Here is a 26680-nt window from a genome sequence, read left to right as displayed (position 1 = left end):
GGAGGCTTATGAGTGATTCCTAAAGGCAAAATAATTATCAAGAAGATGGAGATCCAAGGAGAAGGTATCTTGCTAAGGGATCTACAATAAGTGAGAACATTCACTTTAGAGGAAAGTTTTAAAGGTTTACTCAGACCTTTGATGTAAGTATTTAATCCATTAATTGAATGATACATCATATTTTTATTTTTGCATAAAACTTGTCTCTATGTGATGAATCAAGATCTATGAATCAAAATCCCTCGAAAAGTTTTTAAAAGTTGCACGTTTCCCAACAGTGGTATCAGAGTATGGTTTGATTCATTACTAAAGATCATGATTTTATGAAAATCATCATTCATGGATCCAAAATTATATTCATATATATTTTTATTGATGTATGATTTAATATGTTGATATATATTGATACATGATGATGTATGAATAATTGTGAATGAATAATGATGTATGGTTGGGCCATGGATGAAGCTTATAGGAATATTGAATGTAATTTTATCTTTGGATGAATGTAATTAAGGCTTTGATTTAGCCGTTTGAAAGTTCAATGATGTAATTTATTTTTCCCATTGTATTTCAAGTTGTAAATATTTTTAAAGCCATGTAATATTCATCAAAGGATGCTATGAAGCTTCAAGAAGGTCCAAAAGGTTTAAATTATGCTTCAGTAATTTTCTGGAATTTTTCCGAATTTTTTGGAATTTTTCTGGAATTTTTTTGAGGCTTAATTTAATTTTCTGGGGTCCCACACGCCCCAGGCACGTGCCAGCGCGTGGGGGCGCGTGCCTTCACCTGCAGCATGCCTCAGGCGCGTGTGAGCGCGTGTGGGGCCCTCCAGGCGCGTTCCAAGCGGTGTTTTGCTTCTCTCGGTGTGTACCAGCCTTATGTGGGTGTTTGCAAGCCGATGGATGATCTTCCCGCGATACTTAGAGTAGTTAAATGTTAAAAGCTGATTCCATTGGCCGTTTTATTTGCTTTATCTGTCATTTATTTATTTATGCGATGTATGAAATGCATGGAATATATAATTGTTAATTAATTATTATTCATGCATTGGATCCATGATATTTATTTAAATGGCTTGATTTATATTAATTAAGTTATGAAAATTAATTGGATCTGATTACTAATTAATTTGAGGGCACTTATTGGGAAACGCAAAATTATTTTTTGTAAATTATTTTTAAAGTGTGCTTCAAATTAAATATTAGTGAATCGTTTAAAGTCCAAATATTTTCTAAATTTAATTGGATTAAAATCAAGACGTTTTGCATGCATTATATCATGTAAATGAATAAAATGAAAACCCTAATTATGGATGATTAAAAATTGAGTGTGAGCCGGAATTTTTATACATTGCCCCATGGCCTTCGTTATTAACACCATTGTAATTAGGTCTTCAAAAATAAGGCCCCACGCATGATTTGAAGAATCTTAATATTACAAGAATGGTTATCTCATAAAAATAATAATATTAAATGTTCGTTGTAATTAGATCTTTAAAAATAAGGCCCTACGCATGATTTAAAGAATCTAAATTATAATGACAAGATATTTAATGTTTTATTTTTCATTAGAGCTTTAATAACGTTATACACTCAATCTAAAATCAATAGTGTTAGCTCCCCAACGGAGTGGTCTATACTAGGTGATTTTAGAAAGGCTAAACATAATCGGGAATTATTTCATATAGATAGACAAGACATTGTCTTAAGAGATATGGAAATGATGGGATTTGCCCGCCAATAGCAATAATGAACTTCGCCAACCGAATAAGTTATTGGCGTATTGGTTATTCGATTTTTCATGCAGTGGTTAAGGGACCCACATACTATTTTAATGGAAGTGCTCGCCTAATAGTAAATGAATCTCAACAATAGTAATAATGAACTCCTCTAACAGGATAAGTTATTGACATATTGATTAGTTGATTTATTATGCTACAGAGTTGAGGGACCCGCATTAATTAAAAGGGATTGTTCACCAATAATGATAATGATCGCTTGTTCGATTGAGATTTATTGTATTATGTGGTTAACAAGCTCATTTTAATTTTAAATATGCATGACAGTATTAATAATTCACCTTGCATATTGTATGAATGTATTTATATTCAGATTAATTATGTTTAATCCAATTTATCTACTTGCTTACATATTCAATGTAACTGGACCTCATTAATATTAACTGAGAAATGAACTTAGATATTTTATTCACAACGTAAGGGTACAAATGTATTTATTACTCCTAAACCCAATCCTTTTACTTTAAGATACCCAAGAGAACATTAATGCTTTGAATAAGTGAAATAACGCAAATGAGATGACTTGGTGCAATATTCTAGAGTTTAACTCGAATACGCTCCAAAACTAACATTTACATTATTTTATTTTTTTCAAGCATCATGTTAAATGTCAATAAGATGTTTTGGTGAGATTAGATAGAGAGTATGCCAAAGTACTTTATCAGACTTGAATAGCATCAAGATAGCCTAAGGAACTCCAGTATGAAATCGAATTTTGGAAAATGATTGTTTATTATTTAAAAATTAGCTGGAGATCAATAGGGCTGACTTGAGTGGTAAGTTTCAAGTTAACATGATTATTGCCTTATTACCAAACTCATTCGATTCTGTTAGAGTAAACTAAATAAGGAATCAGTTTGAGTTCACACTCGCTGATATTCTTATAGAATTGGTAACAGATGAAGGGATAATCATATCAATCTAACCTAGTCTATACCATCTTCTTCTAGGCCCAAGTGGACGGGCAAAGCAAAGAAGAAGGATGATAAGAGGACTAGGCTAGTACAAAACATAGGTATCTAAAAGGTTAAAGGGAATAAGGCAGTGTATGTTGAGGGCGAATGAAACTGTTTCTTTTGCCGCTAACTAAAACACTATAGGACGAACTGTCTAAGCAATGACGTGGCATAGGAAAATATATATTTAATTATTGAGCCATGTTATGTGGTTGCATCTATTAATTCTTGATGGATAGATTCTGGAGCCACTAAACATGTTTGCAATTCATCATAAGGATTTCAGGAATCCAGAAGCCTTGATGATATGGATATATATTTATCTTTTGACCTGATGCCAAGGTTGTAGTTAGGTCAGTGGGAGTATTACATCTGAAATTAGAGAGTATGAGGATATTAGTATTAAAGAACTATCTTTATGCACAGAAGTGAAACGCAATCTCATTCTTATTTCACTTTTGGTTTATAAAAACTGTGTTGTTATTTTGTAAAACTAGTTTTATAAAATTGAATAGATATGCGATTGCTTTTGGTGCATTGAAAGATGGTTAATATACTATAATCACAAACTCTTAAGATTTGCAGGATGTAAAAACTAATGTTGCATCTTCTAAATTGAATGTTAAGAGAAAAATTGTTATTCCTGACTCATTGTATTTTTAATGTCTATTTTTAGGTTGTTATCAATCAAAATAAGATTCAAAGATTGGTCAAAGAAGGTTAATTACCTAGTGAGGCAGGGGAGCCTAAACCAAACTTGTGAACCCTATTTTGAAGGATAGATAACTCTTAGGACTTAATCAGCCAGATGAAATAGACATAAAGGACAATTGGAGTCGGTACACACTGACACGTGTGGTCTTATAAACATCCAAGCAAGATTACTCACGTTTTGGATAAGTTTATCTGATGCAACACAAGTCTTAAACTCTTGGTATTTTCTGAGAAGTTTAAGACTGAAGTGGAACACATATTAGGTAAACTTATCAAGACACTTCGATCTGATCGAGGATATGAGTATTTCTTGGGATAGTGCAAAGACTATATGGTCAATGAGGGTATTATGTACCAGTTTTCCGCAATTGACGCTAAATGTATTTAGGTGTCAAATAGGAATAACAGAATTCCACTTAACATGGTTAGATCTATGATCAGTTATGCTACATTATCTCTTTCATTTAAGAGTTTAGCGTTAATGACATCGATGCGCATTATGAACTGCATTCCATCTTAGTCTGTCTCAAGGATACCGTTGAGCTGTGTTTTTTACTAAATATTAGTTTGAATTATATGCACATATGGGGTAGTCTTGCACATGTGCGCTTGATATGGACAAGTAAGTTGGAAGCAAATCATAGGCATGCTAGATTTGATAGCTACTCTAAATGTCACTAGGATGGATTATTTCATGATCTCAAAGATAAAAGTTGATTGTTTTCACTCACTGTTTATCTATAGGAGAATCATATTATGAATCACATACCTAGTAGCATAATGTTAGAGAATTTGGTATGAGTACCAGATGTACCACATGTGAACACACTTATTATAGAGATTGAGAATAATATATGAATTCCCTATTGATGCGTTAACATCATCTACTACACAGATTCTTGCATCGGTACATTGATGTAGTGGGAGGATTATCATCCAATTCGACAGAATCATGTTTTTAGGTGAGACCATTATGGACATCCCTGTTAAACATGAGTTGGACCCAGTAAGCTACACGGAAGCGTGAACCGATGTGGATACAGATCGTTTTGGTGAGTTACTATGAAATCAGAGTTGGAGTCTATGTATTCTAATAAATTCTGGGATTTTGTAGAACTTTCTAGTAGGGTGATTCCTATGGAAGGCAAGTTAATCTACAAAAAGATACCAGAAGATTTCTTAGTGAATAAATCATGAGTGTACAATGGAATGTCATTATTTTTCTAATTTTATATATATTGATGACATCCTACTCATTTAGAATGATGTGGAAGTTTTGTCATCAATAAAGAGGTAGTTGTTCAATTACTTTTAAATGAAGGATTTTCAGGATGTAAACTAGATTCCTATGATCAAGCTTTTGCAAGATCAGGTTAAAAGGAAAATAGGCTTATCTTAATAATCCTACATTGATAAAGTTTTGACCAGATTTAGTATGCATAACTCAAAGAATGAGTTCTTGCTTTATTGATATGGATGGCTCTCTCTAGTAAGTAGTTTTTCAAGACTATCAAAGGAGATTGAGCAAATGAGACTGGAATAATATGTTTCGGCATATGAGAGTCTCATATATGCCATGGTCTATCCTAAACAGGACATCCGCTACATAGTAGGGATAGTCAGTAGAGATCAGTCCAATACTGGACTTGACAACTGGTCTATTGTGAAAAATATCATTAAGTACCTAAGGAGAACCAATGATATCATATTCATTTATGGATGTGATGATATGGTCCTAGTCAGATATGCTAGTTCTGATTTTCAATCAGAAGTAGATACTATGAGGTTCATGACTTAGTGTATGTTCACTTAATGGAAGGGAGATCAGTTGGTAGATTGTTAAGCAGATTTCAACTGCTGACTCAAACCTGTAGGTGGAATATATTGCAGCCTTAAAGGCGGCAAAGGAAGCCTTTTAGTTTGATCTCACTGATTTAGAGGTTGTGGAGTATACTAGCCTGCCTATTGAGCTATGTTGTGACAATAGTGCAGAAGTAGTCCAAACCAATGACCCAAGGTTCCATAGAGGAACAAGATACACTGAGAGGAAGTATCATGTTCTACATGATATTGTCCGGCAAGAAAATGCACTTGTAGTTAGAACATTGCATTGGAACACAACTTTGTTGATCCATTATCAAAGGCGTCATTGATCAATAATTTTGATCATCATCTGGATAACATTGGAGTTAGGTGCAATTTGAATTGGCTATGAGGGCAAGTGGGAGCTGTTGGGATTTATATGCCCTGGCATAGCAAATTCCTATCTGGATTATAGTGACATATGTTCCTGACATATCTGAAATATTTATGATTTATATAATTGGTGAATTCAATGTATTATGTTTCGATTCACTATGAAATTGATAGTGTCCATGTAATTACAAGAAATATTTATATATATGTATGTGATAACAATCAATGCATGATATATAAATAGTAATTATAAATTGTTCATAGTCGGTAATTATGGATGGACTCATAATTAATTAAGACTTGAACTTGATCCGCGTTAGGTTGAGATATATTGCGAGAGCCGTCGTATGCAATTACTCCCTATCACCATCATGGCATTTGACTCTTAAGCATGAGAAAAGTATAAACTCTTTTATTAATTAATAATTACTTTGATTTGTTCGGCGGATTCTTCGGGATCCTTAGACCGACACTTTGGGTAATTATGTAATTAATAGTTAGAGGGTTATATTTTCAATATTTGCATCATTGCTACTTGTATTTATTTTGTATTGATTATGATTGATCACAAAGTAAATTCGAAGGCCTTCGTGTGTTTTTAGACAAAATGATTTATTATATATTTATTTATTTAAATTATTATTTTTGTCAAACAAATGTTTTATTGTGATCGAGTCAGAAATAATCAGAGGTACCAAAATAGATATATTAATTAAGTAGTCGGATTGATGGCTTTATTTATCCGATAACTAATTATGCATAGAGGGGTCAAAGTGCAATATTGACTTAGAGGTTATTTATTATTTAATTGGAGTTCAATTAATTTCTTTTAGTGAAGTAGAAATTAATTTATGAATTAATTGAATTGGGTCTATGGACCGGGCCAATTATTAATTCATTATAGCCAATAAAATAATAGGCCCAATGGATTCTCACTCATAGCCCAACTTGATATTGGAATCATATTAGATTTGAGACATGTGAATTAGAGATTGAGAAGGATTAGTTGTTTCCTTTTCTTTACCTTTATGTTGCCTATAAATATACATGGTCTATGTATATTTTAGAGGTGATTTTTAGTAGAAGGAAAAAGGAATATATTTTCTCTCTCTAGAAAATTAGGGTTTATGTTCTCATCTAATGGAGGCTCCCACAAGCCTAGTTTTTCCAAGGTAATTTATGGAGGCTTATGAGTGATTCCTAAAGGCAAAATAATTATCAAGAAGATGGAGATCCAAGGAGAAGGCATCTTGCTAAGGGATCTACAATAAGTGAGAACATTCACTTTAGAGGAAAGTTTTAAGGGTTTACTCAGACCTTTGATATAAGTATTTAATCCATTAATTGAATGATACATCATATTTTTATTTTTGCATAAAACTTGTCTCTATGTGATGAATCAAGATTTATGAATCAAAATCCCTCGAAAAGTTTTTAAAACTTGCACGTTTCCCAACATAAATATCTAGGACACCTAGAAAGTTCTGTAAGTTTGACCTCACAAGTAGAAGAATGCGAGTTCAAATGGAGTCACCTTCTACAAAGTAACCGGTATTGTATAATTGCATTAAATTTATCAAGAACAATTTGCTCATAATCAACTGCTTACTCACAAAAAAAAAAAAAAAAAAAGAATATATTTTATAAATAATCAATATCATCTCAACTGTGCCAGAAAAAAGAAGTATTATTATTGATAATTAATCCACTGTAATCCCAATTGTGGCAGAAAAAGAAAGTATTATTAACCAAACAGTTCCAATGTTTTGTTATAATGATTTATTCAGAATTACATTTTATATTTTTGAACGACACACACCATTGCAATAACTAACTACTTGCATGTAGCAACCAAGACCTTTCTAGGAGCAAGAGAAGGCCTCCTTCCATGAAGCACAGCCAAGTTATCCAAGAAGAGCACGTCACCTTTCTCCCACTTAAACTGGATGCTCTCTTCTTCAATGATCTCTTCACATCTCTTCACTACCTTCTCTGGTATCTCACTTCCATCTGCCATCATTGCCGAGCTGATCTCCTTTCCGTGCATCCCCACCACAGTGTTGAACCACATCCTTCTCCCTTTCCTTCCTTCAAACACCTTTGTTAGAGACCTCGGCCCCAGGATCGCCTTAACCCCGCCGTTTGGTAGCCACTCCAACACCATCCCTAAAGCTTTTGCCCTGCAACAAAACACTAACTTTGTCAACTTCAAAGAAGTTGATTCAATTGAGTACCTCATTGGTAACGTCAACCAAACAATGTTAACCTAACCGATAAGTTAGGCTTAAAACACTAGCTAAATGACTTTTATTCTATAAATTTGTTTTTAAGTAGACAAGTCCCACTCGAAACATATCTAAAGTTAGATAGGCCTTCTGCTCAGGTTAATTAAGTACCTCATTGGTAACATTAACCAAACAAGCTCTTCTATCCGATAAGTTAGACCTAAAACACTAGCCGAATGAATTTTATTCAAGTCCCACTTCAAACATATCTGAAGTTAGATATGCCTTCTGCTTGGATTAATATTTTAGGTCTAATTCATGGACTTAAATATCATTTTCCTTGTATATATATATATATACACACCTTCTCTCAGCTTCGGCACAGTCTGAAGTTCCGAAAGTGTCCTCCCAGCCTCTACCTCTCATGGAAGCGGTATCATTCTTGCTTAGAGCAGTGAATGTGTATTTCAACCCTTTCTCTTCAATTTCCTCCACCACTTCTGGGAACTCTTCCAGCATCTGTTCCGTTACTCGGAAGCTTGGCACGAAAGGCGTCTGTCCACCTTCTGGCGGTGGTACCTCACAGAAAAGTATCACCTTTTTGGGATATTCCTTAATCTGGTGAGCCAGCAGGCATAACAGTTAAAATGTTAAGACATGTTTAAAATTGATGAATAAGTCAACTCTTGATTACAATTTCAGTGTGTTGTTATGTTTTGATCTGTATTCATATCAATCACTTTCTTATCATGTTTGTGCTTTAGTCAAATTGAGTTGTTAATATATATATATATATATGCTGATGTCAAGAAGATTATTTGACAATTTTGATCAAGTGTGCGCTTGAGTTGTAAAATATGATTAATACTGGAGTGTCATATCAATAGTGACCATTCAACACCTACAACAATATCATTTGTGTTCATACAATGACTTCAAATTATATGTGTGTGTGTATGTGTGTGGGGTACTTACTAGGACCATTTCATGGTGATAGTATATGAATTCAGAGAGAGGTCCTTCATTGGCTGTCCATACACGTTTGTATACATGTGTCCTCGGTGCCGGCCCAACGTAGCGGATGTCATCCCAGTCGAAGGCCTCCACAATGTCGTTGAAGTCCTCTGCCTTGGTGACGTCGAAGCCCCGGAGGAGGACAGCACTGTTCTTGATCACCATTTGGTCAAACCACTCCTTGTTGTTCCTCAGAGCCAAGAGGAGAGACTCCAGGTCCTTCTTGCTAGGCTCTGGGGGTTGTAGCACTAGTGGCATGGTCTCACCGTGCACCACCTTCTCACCCTCACACTTCCCCACCTTGAAATCCTTGCAAGAGAATTCCATATCTCTGTGTGTGTTTGTGTGTGTGATTGGTGTGTTGTGTGTTGAATGCTTTTCTTGGCATTGGTAAGGTTTGTATATATATAGGAATAGGAGGTTGATGAATCGGTATTTACTATGGTATCATGAGTTGGCCTAACAATAGGCAAATAATAGATTCTTTACCATGTCGTTTTGTTCAAGGCTTTGAATATGTTTTTTGGCTCATTGTCTGTCTTAACTGGCTTGGAGTGATTGGATATTTTTAGGTTTTCACATAAATTGTCTTAAAATTCAATGGACACATTTATTTAATTTGGGTTATGATGATACATGTTTCAAAAATGAGTAATTGGGCAGGCCAAAATATTATTAACTTTTATTTATTTATTTATTTATTTTTGAAGTTAGTGCATACTAATGGACATAGGATAACTTTTTCATTTGGAAATGTCTTTACCGGCCGCACATTGTGTAAAAAGGAGTGCTAATCACAGTCGCCCTTGCGAGTGTAGAATTTCAGTAGCTAGTTTAATAATTAACGCATGTATCTTTTTTTTTAATAATTAATTACTATTTTTATGCTAACTTACTTTTAGGTCTCTCATTATATATAATTACTATACTAACCTCCTAACTAAGAAACCAGTGAAAAAAGTATTATAATTTGATTCTCTTTCTAAAATTATGTTTTTTCAGATCCCTATCTCTGTTTCGAAGTATTCGGTTGTTTTTTAAATAAAAAAATAAAATCAGATGAAAAAAAGGTATAATCTGAAAAAAAAAAAAAAAAAAAAAAAAAATTATAGTACTTTTTTCTTTTTTATTTTATGATAATTTTTTTTTTAATCTGAAAAATTAGAGCAATACTTCGAATACAAAGAATACTGATCTGAAAAAAATTCAAATTTGAACTTCAAACATTTAGATATGAACTTTTGTATAAAGAAAATTTTAGTGTTGGAATTTCAAATATTTAGATATGGAATTTTGTAAAAAATAAAATTTTATAGTGAGATGGAACCGTGGAGGTTTCAGATTAAAAAAATAAAAAAAAAATCAGTGAAAAAAGTACTATCAGATCCCTATTCTCTGTTTCGAAGTATTAGGTTGATTTTCAAATAAAAATAAAATCAAATCAAATAAAAAAAAAGTATAATCTGAAAAAAAAATTATAGTACTTTTTTCTTTTTATTTTACGATAAAGGTTTTTTTTTTTTTTTTTTTTTTTTTTTTTTTTTAATATGAAAAATCAGAACAATACAAAGAATACGGATTTGAAAAAATTCAGATTTGAAATTCAAACATTTAGATATGCACTTTTGTAAAAAAAGAAAATTTTAGTGTTGAAACTTCAAATATTTAGATATAAAATTTTGTAAAAAATAAAATTTTAAAGTGAAATGGAATCGTGGAAGTTTCTGAAGCTTCTCAATTAGGAGGCTAGTATAGTAATTATATATAATGAGAGACTCAAAAAGAAGTTAGCATAAAAATAATAATTAATTATAAAAAATAAAATACAAGCGTCAATTACTAAACTTAACACCCCTCATATATATATATATATATATATATATATAAAAGCAGACAGTGCATCTTCCTTTTACACTAACTTATATGCTATTTCGTGTATGACTCGAGTCCAAGCTGTAGGTAGACAATCTCTTATCTTCAAATTTGAGGTTGAGAGTTTGAGTGTGTTTGTTTTAATCTAAAAATAATAATAAAAAATAAAAAAACTTTAATTCCTACGCGGTTGGTAGAAAATCAAAGGGTGGAGGTTTTATAATGGTCTTAGACCTTACAAATTATTATTTTACATTTTTATTGTTCTTATTTATTTATTTATTTTGCAACATAACCTTGCATTGATATAGCATATATATGCTGCATATTCATTATGGCTCATTTTTTCACTATAGAAAAACAATGCAGAAACAATGAAACAATGAGAAACAAGGAAGTTGACTTGGGAAAACCAAGGAAGCCAACAAGAAAAAACAATGCATGTCCTCTGCATAAGAATTAACATTATAAATCATCTACAATTATGTTAACATCTGAGATCCGTCTCCATCCGTCTCAATTTCAAGGACAGTGATATCTTAAATATATTTAAATTTTAAATTCTTTTTTCAAATTTATCCGCCAATAAAAACGAAGCGACGGCCGAGCAGGGTAAAATTGACATCCTACTCAATAAATTCTTTTATTATGGCTAATTGGGGCTTTGAAACTTTTGAGCTGGCTATGGAAACTTCAAGATAACAAGATGAAGGCACATTGATCATCAATCAATAACTCAGTATTTGCCCGTTATGACACTAAAATAAAAAAATAAATTTGACAATAACAGTTTAACAATTAGGAAGACTTGAGGCAAATGACATTAATGTAGCTTTGGAAATATTAGACTATGGAGTTAGTGTTCAGCCTAACGAGATATATATATATATATATATATATATATATAAGAAAAAAAAAAATTTATTAAGCACCCATGCCACAGTTGGATCTTATTAATATTAAGAAAAGGATGTGATATATAAAAATTCGCAAGGGATCGCTACACTTCAATTTTTTAAAATGAAAAGCATTTGTGTTGTTTTTTTTAGTTGTTTTCAAAAAAATAAAATGCAATCTCATATTTCTTATTCAACAGATTTGAGATCACTGTGTATTGCATCTCTAATTCTTATATTTATTAATTTTTTATTTTAGAATTACCTGAATAACTTATAACGGTCCTGACATGTCGATACCTAAACCACACCACCCACAGACTGAGGCACTCATCACAAAGTCACGGCTAAGATGGTTCACCATATCGTCCGATACATTACCCTTTTTCAAGTCCGATTCGCGATCCGTATCGATCAGTTTATACTGACTTTATCCGAGTCCTTTTACATCGCGACCGATATCACAACCATGACCGATATTGCAAATCACGAGACGCACTCAATATGCAACACACGTGTAACAACTTTTAAAAAATTATCATTTTTGATAAAAATGAATATTTTATTAGTTAATTTCTTGTTACATGTAATATATCTCCACGGTTACATTGAATCTCTTTTTTAAATGTAAATGTACGAACTATATAAATTTTGTATTTTGTGTGTAATTGATTTATTTTTACTTATCCACCCCCAACGCATTGTGATATCAGAACTTCAAAAAAGTATGGTGAATCCACTGAATCTAAATATAAAAATAAAAAATTAAGTGTGGTCGAGTTTTTAATTATTAAAATATGGTGTTCTATAAATGTACTTAAAATCACTGGATAATAGTTTTTTTAGAAACCTATTGGAATAATCATTCCACATTTAGTAAAATAGCATGACACTCCAAAGAACAGATAGTTTTCCCAATAAAGTATTAATAAAAATATTGCTGTATTGGTTACGGAATCGAAAGAATACTAAAAAAACTGAAGTATTCATGTGCTGAATTTCATTATTTCAATTATTTATTACTTGTAAGTATTGCTTTACTAATTACTATGCTTTTGGTTTTTTGTGATTCATTGCTTTAATCAACCTTTCGGAGCAGATCTAGAGCTGTGTCGGTGGTCACTCACTCTTGCAACTTTACTGATGAGCTGAGAAAGTCCTGAGTGATCGACAGAGTACTACTGCCCACAAAAAAGGCACAAAACCATGGCCACACTCTCTCCTTCACTCTCTCTCCTCTTGTTTGCCAGACTCTCTGCTCTCATTGTTGCTGTTCTTGTCCTCATTTGGGCCCTTGTCTTCAAGACTAGCTTCATTCCTCGCTCTCCCTCCCAAGAAGACCTCATCTATGCTGTAACTCTCTCTCTCTACATATATATATATATATAACACATACACATATATATACATGCATTTGTATTTGAACTAATAATGTTGGGGTTTCTGTATTTTTAACAGGTGCTTCATCCTATATGTATGGTGATTGGTTTCATTCTCATCAGTGGAGAAGGTAATTGTGAAATTGGAACAAACCCATGTTCTCTTTGAAACAATAAATTGATTTTAGAAAATGGGTTGTGATTGATTTTCATGATTTTTGTTCCAAACCCTTGTTCTTATTGAAACGATAAAGTGATTTTTAAAAATGGGTTGCGATTGATTTTTATGATTTTTTTGCCAGACCCTTGTTCTTATTGAAATCTGAAAGTGGATTGATTTTTATGATTTTTGTGCCAGACCCATGTTCTTATTGAAACAATAAAGTGATAAAAATGGGTTGTGAGCCAAACCCATGTTCTTATTGAAACAAGAAATTGATTTTGAAAAATGGGTTGTGATTGTTTTTTTATGACTTTTGTGATTTCAGCGATTTTGGTCCATAGATGGTTGCCCGGCTCGAGAAATTTGAAGAAATCGGTGCACCTTTGTCTTCAAGGGGTGGCTTTGGCTTCTGGGATTTTTGGGATCTGGACAAAGTTCCATAGCCAAGATGGGGTTGTGGCTAATTTCTACAGTCTGCATTCATGGATGGGTTTGATTTGTGTCTCCTTGTTTGGCTTTCAGGTTAACTTCTTCTTAATTCCCAAATTAAATTAGTCCTATTGCTGTTTGTCTTCTTATATCATTGATCAGTTTCAGATAATATAATATTTTTTTTACAAGCAACAGAATAATGTGATGATGCCGTTGTGTCCCTCCACATTATTTATTCACAACTGCATTATGCACATACACACGCGCACACCGACAGACACATTCGCAGATACATATTGTTATTATATGATGCCAGGGATACGTTGTCATGAGCTCTCTAAATTAGCACTTTTTGGATAAAAGAAAATAGTGCACAAATTATATCTTCACGTAACCAATATTAAGGTGATCTCACTGTAAAAAAAATTCAGCTCAAAATACTGTAAAATAAAATTAATTTGAGGCGGTCAAAGATGATAGTTTACTTTGGTCAAATGAAGTCAAAATAAAGAGAATGTAAAAGTTTAACAGATTCATGATTCAACATTTATACATGATCACGACAAAATGGCAGAGAGCTCATGGCAATTGTCATGAGGTCAACTTCATGGTAACATTAGGTGGGACTAGGGCTGCAACTCGGGTGAGCCCAACCCGAAATAACCCGAGTCTAGTCCGAAATTTTGTGGGCTTGGACAATGTTTTTTTAATTTCAGTTTGGGCCTGGGATATATATTTTGAGCCCGAATTCAATTCGGATTAGGCTTGGGTTGATATGGATGAAGCCCGAAGTCCAACCCGAACTCGAAAATATTATATATATTTATAATTGTTTCTAAGTCACAAGAGTGTAGTAGCTAAGTTAGTATTGTGCTTGGTATTTATGCTTAATGTTTCAGGTTTAAGTCATGGGTGTAGCATTAATTGATTCAATTGTTACACACAAATTCTTCTGAGGTGGGCTTAGTGCGGGCTCGAGCAGGGCAAATTATGTATGGGATGGGCTTGGGCAGCTCGGCTCGGGATGGGCTTGGGCTGAAGATTTTCTATATGGGTCTATCCCGAGATGAGTGCCAAGCTTGCCCAACCCGCCCGAATTGCAGTCCTAGGTGGGACATACATCGAGTAATGTAGAATATGTTTGTAGGGTGAAATACAAAGTTAATTGTACCCCCTTTGATTACTCAATGTTTGTCTTTGACGATGCAACTGTTGGATTGAAGAATATATATATATATATTACTATTTTTCATGATATTTAGAATTTTCAAATTTATTTATAGCATTTTATTTTAATATTTTTATTAACGGAAACATTCTGTATGGGTGGCCATCCCCATCACCTCCCTCTTGTGGGACTTGTCTTGAACTATACACCTTTGTCTAGCTGAAGATACTATCTAAGCTACACATCTGGTGGTATGCTAACATTTCAAACCTTTCCACCTGTTGCTATCAATTTCAATCGACAAGAAACATAGTAAATTATTGTTTTCAATTCTCAAACAAATATAGGCACCTTTATCATTGTGCCAGATATATATATATATATATTTTAAATTTCAATAACATCATGAATAGATGTTTTTGGATTATTTGTTAGTTAGGAATCACATATTCAACTTTTATGTTGCCATTGGATATAATTAAATTATAGAGCAATAATGCAAACCAATGACTTGATGTCTGTTTATGTCTTTGGACCTAATAAGCCACGACTAATAATGCCCAAAATTTTAACACCCCCTTCCCCTTCTCTCCCAAACACCACCAAAAACAAATAAAGAAAAAAGGAAAACAATATTTACATGCATGGTCATTGTATAATTATTTATTATACTACTTTACGAGGAGCCTGGATTATATAGAATAGATCTCTAATAATACTTGAAATTTCTAAACTATTAAGAAGGAAAACATAATTTTGAGATGATTTGTAATTTTAGAAACTTCTAATGGCTCCATGCTAAACATTGTCTTCAAACGCCTAATATTGTTCACATCTCTCTCTCTCTCTCTAGGTAGATGTCCTGGCCATTTTTAGATGCCACTGATCTTTATATACATGCAATGCCCCGGTCCTAATAAATTCCCAAGGGATGGCTCCAAGTGGGATTGCTCGAACTCGGGGCCTCAGCATCTTATAACAGTGTCCTAATCATCTTGTGTACGCTTAGGATTAGTGCCTAATTCATTCTCAGCTAGCTTGAAGAGTAATTGTTAACTACATTTTCTGCACCATCTTCAATGATGTATCGAATTAAAGAGCAACGGCAAAATAATTTTGTTGGTACTCTTTATATGATTTTACAATGCACTGTGGATGAAATATCTATGTATAACTATCACTTGATACATTTGTCCCTGTTGGTGCAGTGGTTGATGGGTTTTTTGAGCTTTTGGCACAAAGGGGAGGTGCGCGCAATAAGGGTAAGAATCTTGCCTTGGCACGTCTTCGTTGGCCTATACACATATGGTTTGGCTGTGGTAACAGCAGAGACCGGGCTCCTCGAGAAGTTGACGTTTTTACAAACGAACGGAAATGTATTGAAGTATTGCAGAGAGTCCATGATTGTAAATAGTATAGGACTTGGATTGGCTCTGCTCAGCGGCATTGTAATATTAGCTGCTGCCTCACCAAAGCACCAAACCCCACAAACTAAGGTCATTTATTCAAATGGCAAGCATTTGTCTTAAACTGATCTGTACAATATTATCTTTCGTGTTCCATACCTACGAGTGTTTGTTGTAAAGCGATTGGGAAATAGAAATTGGAGTATTGAATGCTGGCATTATGTTGCCGATCTATCTCTCTACCTTGATGGCTGTGGCTCTTTATTTTCTAAGCAACAGGTTGAGGTTTCAAGACTAGTAGAGAGAAGAAAGAAAAAATTCTGGCATATTTCGAGCAATGGTTTGTTTGCTTTTTCCTAGTTGGTGTTTACTATTTGCATTTTTCCTGGATACATTTGATGATTGTGTGTATTTGTAGAGATTAATTTGGACACTGCTTCAGTAGAGATTTGTAGGAAATAATGGACGAAAGATTTTTTTATTTTTCAAAGTATTCCAGCAGATTGAAATTATTCTGATAGTTGTAAATTTAAGTTGTCTTGTGCTAGGCCTGAATTAGAACATGGATGTTAGACCCTCCCTATATACAGATTTGGTGCTATTTTTAGAAGTCCTTGTGCTATGAATGGGGAGTGTTACTGATTGTATTCCAGCATCATGTGGACTATATATATATATATATATATATATATATATATATATATATTAAATTCTGACAAACTAAGGGGAGGAGAGGCTTGAACACGGCACACCCACTTGGGAGCTGAACACTCTACCAATTAGGCGACTGAGGAGCATTAGGTGGACTTAAAATACTAACAATTACCCTTTTGTGTGCAAGTGGCATGGCTATCATTGAAATTAAAATTTATTTATTTTAACCCTAGCAAGAGTAAGGAACATTTTAACCAACCCGGCTATCATTGAAACTATAATTTAAGAAAGCAAGTTCCATGCTAAACTTTGAATGGTAAACTTCGTTTTAAACCTAGACCAACTTGTGGACTTTCTAAGAATAGCTTGCATATAGAATCTGCAATTATGTGGATCTATGTTGTGAAAAATTCTAAAATAGTCCTGGTACCGTACCTAGGTCTTCCAACTGTTGAATGTAATGGTGAGGTTTATCTGATGTTATGATCTAACGGTTGGGAGACTCCAGGAGTATGGTACCCCAAAGTATATAGAACTTGTTAATGTAATAGAGACTCATGTGATGTTATAATATAAGGTTGAGAGACTCTAGAAGTATGATAGTCCGAAGTACATAGAACTTCTGGTATGTTGTAAGTTGTAACCCTTTTCAAGAATATACACACATCTCTAAATCAAGTTTAACAACCCCCTCTCAAAAAAAAAAAAAATTGTTTCCTATGGTTGGATTCCCTACAATTCTTGTGGTGAGGGTGATGATTGGAGTGGTAGTTGCAGCTTTTGGTTCTCATTTGACAAAAGAATACTTTTCTATATTTTGTAACAAAATGGTATAAACAACCTATTCTATTGTTCCATTGTTTTTTACAAAAGAATACTTTCCACCAAACCAAAAGAAAAAGATTCTCCTTTATAATTTAGGAAATTGCAAAGCCCATCAATTTTTATTTTATTTTTCACCACAAAGCCCATCATGGCCCATGCAATGATTCATAAATTTAAAGTGCAGCTAATGAACTAAAACAATTATAAATTTTTTTAAAAAAATCCGAGTTAGCTTCGATCATAATAAAAATTTTGAAATTTTCAATAGTCTTTCTAACTTCTCTAGCACTGAAAAACACAAAAACAAAACCCTAATACGAAATTTGACTTAAAATTGGCACGTCACTAACCTTTAACTAGCACTTGAGTATTGATTTTTGGCCCATTTTCAGTGAGGAATTGTTCTTCTTAATTAAAAACATACTAGTCGAAACTGCACCGAAAAATCATTGGACAGTTTCAATTCTCTCCGGACTTGATGATCATTTTTAATTGAAACTAAAACTAGGTTAGGAACATCCAAACAATGACTTTAGAAAATGATCATCAAGAACCAGTGGTGCTTGGGATAGTACTGTGGCTGTTTTCTGCAGTAGGCCCTAAGAATTTATGACTTAGAAAATGATTTTTTTTTTCCTCTCCCTTTCTGATATGTTTTAATTCTTTTTGTTTTTTCACAGGTTTAGACTAATAGATTCCTGTGCCAAACCTTTAATTGTTTTTGGATGGACATCATCATAAGCTCCACCCCCTACCAATCAAGACATCCATGTCACCATCCAGATGGGTTCATAATGTTCTATCATTTTCTGTATTTCAAGCACTTGCTAGACCTACAAATATAATGAATAAATGTATAACATGAGTAGCCCAAGATTTATCCTAGGTTGGTAGGATTTCAGACACAAAATTGGGAAATAATACAGATAAAAACACAAAAACAAAAAAAAAAAAACAAAATTTTCGTAATTGATAAGTATCTTAACTTCAAAACTTGATTACATACTTTTCCTCTTTTTACAAAGTCAACTTACTTTTTCTTTTTACAATTATCACTTTTTTTGTTTCTGCCCTAATCTCTCACACCCATCTTTTATTTATCTAGTCTTCACACCAATTATTTATTGGATAAGAGTTTACAATTTCCCTACCAAGAAATTTCCATATCAATCTTGCTTAACAACTTCTCCAATTGAAATAGGAAACTAATTTACGAAATCCACAACCGGTTCTGCTAAAGCACAACGGATTCCAAGTCTTTATCGTTACAACCATCATGTCCAAGCTTAACCGATTCCAATTCTTTAAAATATCGTTACAATCATTTTATCCAAATGCAACCGGTCCTATTAAAGATTTCTACTTGTTCAGAATAGAATTCCCCACCACAATTTGAGCCACAACTGTAACATAGATATATTTAAAGTGGAACAGATGTTTTTTACTTAAAATATATGTAAGAGTTAAAACTTAAAAGCCATTTGACTAGTGTATAGGAGCAGCAATAATAACAATAAAAATAATAATGAAGTTTATAAAAGTATTATTGCTATTGTGTGAAGGATGTTCAAAATATGCGTAGGTTTTATATGTGAGATGCTTTCTATCCACCTAATAGAAATAAAAAATTTATATATATAAAATAAAAATAAATAAATAACTGAAGAGAAAAAACCAAAGAAGGGAGAGAAGAAAAAACAAAGAAGGGAGAGAAAAGCCAAAAAGGCAATTAGGTGGGCAAAAAGGTCAAATCCTCTTTTCCCATAAAAAGTTTGGTTCATTCCATTTTCCTTTTGGCTAACATGTTACAAGTTACATCTTCCACACCACATATCCATTCCATCCCCAGACACAAGGAATTAAAGCTCTACATTCCTTCACCAAAACCACCATCTACTTTTTTGCTTTATTTTGTGCCAAACCCATGATAAAAGGAAACATATGTGCTCTTTTGAATGGTCCCACCTAAGGATGATAACGGAGCCTGTGTTTCTTCAAATTTAGACTTGCTTTTAAAGTTCATAATTTATATTTACGGACATAAGGTTTACCATTTACGTGTTTTTGTTTTTTTTTTTATCTATATAAATAAATTGATAAAATATCTAAATTTTATACACTATAAATATATAGTAAATAATGATATATATATATATATATATATATTAAATAAAAGAATAAAGAAAGGACGGGCGGATTTTTTTAAAAACCCATAACCCCTAATGGGTTTAAAATCTAAATCCATACATATTCTACTGTGAATAAATGATTTCCATACTTGTGTAGGCCCACCTTTTGCTTGTAGGTCCTCATATTTAATAAGGTGGTTTGAAAACTCTAATCAATGATTTTTTTTTTTTAATTAAAAAATCAACCTTTGATCTAGTGAATATTGTAAACTTGCGGTCACCTTTAAATTACAAGTATGATTTAAATTATGATGTTTTTACAAAAATTGAACTCAAAATGTCCTAGTTTAAGATTTACCCAAAACAAAAACAAAAACAACCTTCTGCAGTTATGAAAAAAAAAAAAAAAAAAACACTGGGTTCCTAGTATGAAAAAACACATATGAATGTGAAATTTTGCAGTGGAGGGTGAGGCTAATATGATTTTTGGGACTGATGGATAGTTTTGAATTGTGGGTGTATATATGAGTATCATCCATTGAAGAGTCTGAATGGACAAAGACCACCCAGTAGCTGTATAAAATCCAAAAGATAGGTATATTGTGGGGCACTAAAGAATTGTCTAACCCTCTCCTATTCTGTCCCACAAGCAGATAAACCTTGAGCAAGACAAGGCAAGAAAAAAAAAAAATTTGAGCGCAAATGTTTTTGTGCAATTTTACAGTTGCTGGTGTCTTTTTCAGTCTGTATATTATTAGTTGTTTAACTGGACATTCCACTGCAAAAAAAGGATTTAAACCACCCATTTCAAGAATTTCAATCCTACTGGAGAAAGACTAGCCACTAGTTATGTTGGTGGCTGCTGTCGCTCTGAGATGGGCAGTGGGGATTAAATTCTATTTATCAAAAACAAACCCTTTTTATTTTTTTTTTTGGTTTTCCTTTTGAAGAGTCTATAAAGCTGATAAGATGATAATGTTAATGATGTGGAAATGTTTTGTAGTTGGAAATAGCCATTAAATCTGCATATTTTCAACATTCTTGACCTGGGTTTAGGGTTGAGTCTGGATTGTCTTGCATTTCTATTGGTCTGATGGTATGAGTTATATGCTATGGGATTGTCTTTTAAGAATTGGGTTGTGTTTGTAGATGAGTGGAGAGTTGAATATCTTTCACATACAACAATACCTACATGATAAGCAGGTTAGGCTTCCTGGTTGCTGCTTCAATTGCAGCCTATGCAATTAAGCAGATTAATGTCAAAAACTCGAGGTCACCGCCCTCTTTAACCAAGCCTTCAGGTACTTTCTATCTATCATTTGATTGTTTGTTACCTGTTTGATAAATTTACTAGTCTAAGAAAGGTATGCTCCCATTGAGGAATAGATTTTATTACAGTTGTGAACTCTATTCTGGTTGTATAATACTTTGTCATTCGGTCTTTAATCTGTTTAACTTGCGTTTTGGCGAAAATTGGAACTCAGAAAATGGCAAAGCAACCTCTGAAAAACCTCAGAATGAAAGGGAAGACGGAGAGCAGTTTACGTATTCTAGTTATGGCCTCAAAGAGGAGGATGTAAGTATTATGGTGAACCTTCATCAAAATATTTTTAATATGCAGTTTACATGTTTAAATAGTGAATTGAAATTGAATTTTTGTTTATATTTTCACTTGAGAAGATTATATTGCAGGGAGAGGAGGAAGAGGAGAAAGAAGAGGTTAAATTAATGAGCAGTGTAATAAATTTGGCTCGGAGTAGTTCACCTGAGATTGAAGATGATATTTTACCTGAATTTGAACGCCTTTTATCGGGGGATATTGATTTTGGATTACCCAGTGACAAGTATGATACAGAAACCATATCAAAGATTGAGAGAGAGAGAGTTTATGAAACTGAGATGGCAAACAATGCAAGTGAACTGGAGCGACTACGCAATCTAGTGAAGGAACTAGAGGAGAGGGAAGTGAAGCTCGAAGGTGAATTGCTCGAGTACTATGGTTTGAAGGAGCAGGAGTCGGACATTACTGAGTTACAGAGGCAGCTCAAGATTAAGACCGTAGAGATTGACATGCTGAATATTACCATCAATTCCTTGCAGGCCGAGAGGAAAAAGCTTCAGGAAGAGGTCTCTCGGGGAGCTGCTGCTAGGAGAGAACTTGAGGTGGCTAGGAATAAGATAAAGGAGCTGCAGAGACAGATTCAGCTCGAAGCTAATCAGACAAAAGGCCAGCTTTTGTTGCTCAAACAACAAGTGAGTGGTCTTCAGTCAAAGGAGGAAGAAGCCTTCAAGAAAGATGCCCAAGTCGAGAAGCAGCTTAAAACTCTCAAAGAATTAGAGGTGGGGGTTGTGGAGCTAAAGCGGAAGAACCGAGAGCTTCAGCATGAAAAGAGAGAGCTGACTGTTAAGCTGGATGCTGCTGAAGCCAGAGTAACAGCCCTTTCTAATATGACAGAGGTAAAAACTCTCCGGTGCTCTCAGCATATTCATGTGCTCATTTGTGCTCAATTTAGCTTATGTTTCTCTTTCTCCGTGTGCTTATTTCTCAAGTGTCATATAATACGAAGAATTATATGACACTTGGACTGTGGAGATATATATTTTCTTTTGAGCAAGCCACATTTGATTTTGTATTTTATGTTTTAGTGAATAAACCTTCTAGCTAAGTAACAATAAAATAGCCACATCAATTAACTTGAGATACTTCACTTCATGCTGCTGCAGAGTGAAATGGTTGCCAAGACGAGACAGGAGGTAAATAATTTAAGGCATGCTAATGAAGACCTTTCAAAACAAGTCGAAGGACTTCAGATGAACAGGTTCAGTGAAGTGGAGGAGCTGGTGTATCTTCGTTGGGTCAATGCATGCTTGAGGTATGAGCTGCGGAATTACCAAACACCTGCAGGAAAAGTATCAGCTCGTGATCTCAATAAGAGTTTGAGTCCAAGATCCCAAGAAAAGGCTAAACAGCTGATGTTAGAATATGCAGGATCAGAACGTGGCCAGGGGGACACAGATGTTGAAAGCAACTTTTCTCATCCATCTTCTCCAGGAAGTGAGGATTTTGACAATGCTTCTATAGACAGTTCTACAAGTAGATACAGTAGTCTCAGTAGAAAGCCAAGTTTAATCCAAAAACTGAAGAAATGGGGAAAAAGCAAAGATGACTCAAGTTCTCTTTTATCCCCTTCTAGGTCCTTCAGTGGAAGCTCTAAACCAAGGGGTCCACTGGAAGCTCTGATGTTAAGAAATGCAGGTGATAGTGTAGCCATCACTTCATTCGGGAAGGTGGAGCAGGAAGCTCCTGAATCTCCAGAATCTCCAAATCTCCCACACATTAGGACACGGGTTTCATCTAGTGACTCGCTGAATAATGTCGCGTCATCATTTCAGGTGATGTCAAAGTCGGTGGAAGGAGTTTTAGATGAAAAGTACCCAGCATATAAAGATCGGCATAAGTTAGCTTTAGAGAGGGAGAAGCAAATTAAGGAGAAAGCTGACCAAGCACGAGCAGCAAGGTTCAGTGACAATTTGAGTGCAAGCAATAAGTTTAGAGCCAAAGCAGGCGAGAGACCTGCATATTTACCACCAAAACTTGCTCAAATAAAGGAGAAGGCAGTTATTTCAGGAGATTCAAGTGCTCAATTAGGTGATGATAAAACAGTTGATTCTCAAATGGTGAGCAAGATGAAATTTGCACATATTGAGAAAAGACCTCCTAGGACTCCACGGCCACCTCCTAAACCATCTGGGGGTGCTCCTGTTGGTTCAAATACTAGTGCTCCAAGTGGAGTACCAGCCCCTCCACCCCGGCCACCACCTCCACCAGGTGCTCCACCGCCGCCACCCCCCCCTGGTGGACCACCTCGTCCGCCTCCTCCACCAGGAAGTCTACCAAGAGGTGCTGGGAGTGGTGACAAAGTTCACAGAGCTCCTGAACTGGTTGAATTCTATCAATCATTGATGAAACGTGAGGCAAAGAAGGATCCATCATCATTGGTTTCTTCAACATCCAATGTGGCAGATGCTAGGAGCAACATGATCGGGGAAATTGAAAACAGATCATCATTCCTATTAGCTGTATGATATCTTATTTCTCAAGAATTACATTTTACGTTACATCTCGAGCATGAAGTAAAGATGCTCTTTACATAATTCTAACAAAGAGTGATATACTGTCTGTCCTGGACCCAGGTAAAAGCTGATGTGGAAACTCAAGGTGATTTTGTGCAGTCACTGGCAAGTGAAGTTCGAGCAGCTTCATTTACCAACATAGAAGATTTGGTGACATTCGTTAACTGGCTAGATGAGGAACTCTCCTTCCTGGTATTCACTAAACTTCAATACTTGAAATGTGCTATTTGTATATCAGAGATTTACACGGTTTTGAATTAAAAGGGCTCATATTTTATATAAAGAATTAGAAATTTACAGGAATATGAAAAATCTGTCTGTCATGCCCTTGACAAAACATGAAGTCTACTCTGATATAATTTACTAAGATTACCTCTCTTCTTGTTCAGCATTGCTCTATGAAAATAAAATAACTCTGCCCTACTCGAGCTTTTCATACTGCAGGAAACTGTTCTTATTATCATGACTATATAAACCACATTAGCATTTGAATATCTTGCAATGCATGATATGAAACCGGTCAATAAATTTTATTTTCTGTAATTTGTAAGGTTGATGAACGAGCGGTCCTCAAGAACTTTGATTGGCCTGAAGGGAAAGCAGATGCACTGAGAGAGGCAGCCTTTGAATATCAGGATCTGCTGAAGCTGGAGAAGCAAATCTCCTCTTTTGCTGATGATCCCAAACTTTCCTGCGAAGCTGCTTTGAAGAAAATGTACAAGTTGCTTGAAAAGTATGTGTTTCTTCTCATGAATGTATTAGTTAATACTTAATATAGAGCACTGAGATGGCTTATATGGTTAGGACAGGACGTCGTCTTCTTGTTTTTTCGAAAAATTATGCCATTTCAATAGTTAGGAGAAGGTTCCGAGGAACCAATTGAGAAATTTCTACATGCTAGGAAAAGACCATCCCTTCTATGTTTGAGCAATTTTATTTTCTTTCAAAGTCTTGGTTAGAGTTGTTAGTATTGTTGTCTAAGATTTTAAATGAACACAAAATATTTCAAAATTTTCCTTTTCTTTTGTGAACTTGAACTGCTAATAATATGTATTTTGAATTTTCTTTTCCAGAGTGGAACAGAGTGTGTATGCACTCTTGCGTACACGGGACATGGCCGTTTCAAGATATCGAGAATTTGGAATTCCAGTTGATTGGTTGCTAGATACAGGAGTTGTCGGCAAGGTATGCTTCAAAACTATAAGAAACTAACTTCATGGTGCTTAAATGCAGATTCAGTTCTGTAGATCAGTAGATGTTTGGATTATTGATTTTTTTTTTTTTCGTCCCGGTAAGGGATCATTGAATGTGTTATCGTTTTATGTAACTTGTGCTTTTTACTGATGAGCAAGCTCTTACAGATACTAGTTAGCTCTAATATGTTGTTCTGATAAATCAACGAGAAATCATAAATATATACTACGACAAACTATAAACTGCATTGATATCTATATGATTCAAATTTAATCACTGAAATGAGAAATCTTAGATGTTTAATTCTAAAAATTGGTCTACTCTCATGTCTTCTCCCTGCAGATCAAGCTCTCATCTGTACAATTGGCAAGGAAATACATGAAGCGTGTAGCATCAGAACTTGACGCATTGAGTGGACCCGAGAAGGAGCCAAACAGAGAATTTTTGCTTCTGCAAGGCGTTCGTTTTGCTTTCCGTGTTCATCAGGTATTTACATCTGTGTTCATCTCAAGCTTGAATGTTTTTAAGTTTCCTTGTGGAATTGGAGGAGAAATAACCATGAGAATGTAGACTGCTGAGACAGTCCTGAGGTTCAATCCTCACGTCTGTCAATTATCCAGCAGGTTTTCAGTGAGGATTTCAGTATATGTAATATCTTCAATAGATGTGTGTTTGTTTGTGCACGCTTGTGTTGCTAAAGCATTGCTTCTCACCTTTCTTGTAACTTTTCAAAACATTAAACATGACAAATTATCACAGATACTGAATGAAATGTTTTACTTGTTTCTAGTTTGCGGGAGGCTTTGATGCAGAGAGCATGAAGGCTTTTGAAGAACTCAGGGGCCGTGTCCATGCACAAACAGTTGAAGACAATAAGTTGGAAGAATGACGGCTTTATTTGTTTTTCCTCCCTAATATATACCCGATTTTCAGTTGTATATTTCATTGTCATCTTTACATAGGGATGAAAACATCTTTTTTGTTGGACATTGTACAATCAAAAAAAAAAAAAAAACATATACAGGGTTTATTTCTTAATCCAAGCTAATCTCAATGTGCTTACCAGATCCAAAGACCAAGCAAAGATGCAGGGGTTGGAAATCTGTAGGTGTGACTCAATAGCCAAACAAAGAGTTGTCAGAATTAGTCTACATGGTACAATTTATGTTTGGACCGTATATAGGCTTCGAATTTATGTCTTTTGTGCAGAAGAAACAGTGCGTATATGTTGTGCTCTAGGGAGAAAGGAACAGACGAGACTTCAAGTTTGAATAGATGCAAATAATTACACTATTATGTATGGCATTCTCAGTCCTGCGTCCAGTTTGTTTAATTGCAGTGTAGGTAAGAGCCCTGAGGTGATCGTCTTGATCGTGTTCGAGACTTTGATGTTCGAGACTTTGATAAGCCGATTTGTTTCTATTTTTGTAGAATTGAACTTTCTGCTAATACAACTCAACTCACAAAGCCTCTCTGCTTATGCAATTTTGCTCAGGTTGGCATGTTCATAGGTTGTAGCCAG

At 34.4% G+C, this 26680-nt stretch overlaps 3 protein-coding genes across 5 annotated transcripts; 2 read left to right on the top strand and 1 right to left on the bottom strand.

Moving 5' to 3' along the window:
• Window positions 1–7125: 7125 nt before the first annotated feature.
• On the bottom strand, window positions 7126–9233 carry LOC132305572 (clavaminate synthase-like protein At3g21360). Its single transcript, XM_059803199.1, has 3 exons — window positions 8868–9233; window positions 8257–8510; window positions 7126–7847 (listed from the first exon to the last, which is right to left on the bottom strand). Exons 1-3 carry the CDS (start codon window positions 9231–9233, stop codon window positions 7502–7504), a joined length of 966 nt encoding a protein of 321 aa, XP_059659182.1. The 3' UTR covers window positions 7126–7501.
• A 3394-nt stretch (window positions 9234–12627) lies between these two features.
• LOC132302672 (probable transmembrane ascorbate ferrireductase 4) lies at window positions 12628–16734 on the top strand. 2 transcript variants are annotated; one of them, XM_059799589.1, is made up of 5 exons: window positions 12628–12699; window positions 12774–13027; window positions 13133–13184; window positions 13542–13738; window positions 16025–16734. In XM_059799589.1, the coding sequence occupies exons 2-5, from the start codon at window positions 12881–12883 to the stop codon at window positions 16343–16345; spliced, it is 717 nt and encodes a 238-aa protein (XP_059655572.1). In that variant the 5' UTR covers window positions 12628–12699; window positions 12774–12880; the 3' UTR covers window positions 16346–16734. The 2 variants fall into 2 exon arrangements, with proteins under 2 accessions (XP_059655572.1, XP_059655571.1); XM_059799588.1 differs by lacking the exon at window positions 12628–12699 and having other exon boundaries at window positions 12735–13027.
• A 3934-nt stretch (window positions 16735–20668) lies between these two features.
• On the top strand, window positions 20669–26638 carry LOC132302668 (protein CHUP1, chloroplastic). 2 transcript variants are annotated; one of them, XM_059799580.1, is made up of 9 exons: window positions 20669–21131; window positions 21315–21406; window positions 21511–22287; window positions 22555–23910; window positions 24025–24156; window positions 24516–24697; window positions 25038–25149; window positions 25501–25644; window positions 25949–26638. In XM_059799580.1, exons 1-9 carry the CDS (start codon window positions 21023–21025, stop codon window positions 26045–26047), a joined length of 3003 nt encoding a protein of 1000 aa, XP_059655563.1. In that variant the 5' UTR covers window positions 20669–21022; the 3' UTR covers window positions 26048–26638. The 2 variants fall into 2 exon arrangements, with proteins under 2 accessions (XP_059655563.1, XP_059655564.1); XM_059799581.1 differs by having other exon boundaries at window positions 20670–21131; window positions 21523–22287.
• The last annotated feature ends 42 nt before the right edge of the window (window positions 26639–26680 follow it).

This window comes from Cornus florida, unplaced genomic scaffold (assembly GCF_030987335.1).
Source record: "Cornus florida cultivar Cherokee Brave unplaced genomic scaffold, ASM3098733v1 CherokeeBrave_3.0.0_Hap2_Chr04, whole genome shotgun sequence".
Lineage (NCBI taxonomy): Eukaryota > Viridiplantae > Streptophyta > Magnoliopsida > Cornales > Cornaceae > Cornus > Cornus florida.
Note: the sequence above shows the minus strand (reverse complement) of the source record. Positions and strands in the feature narration are given on the sequence as shown.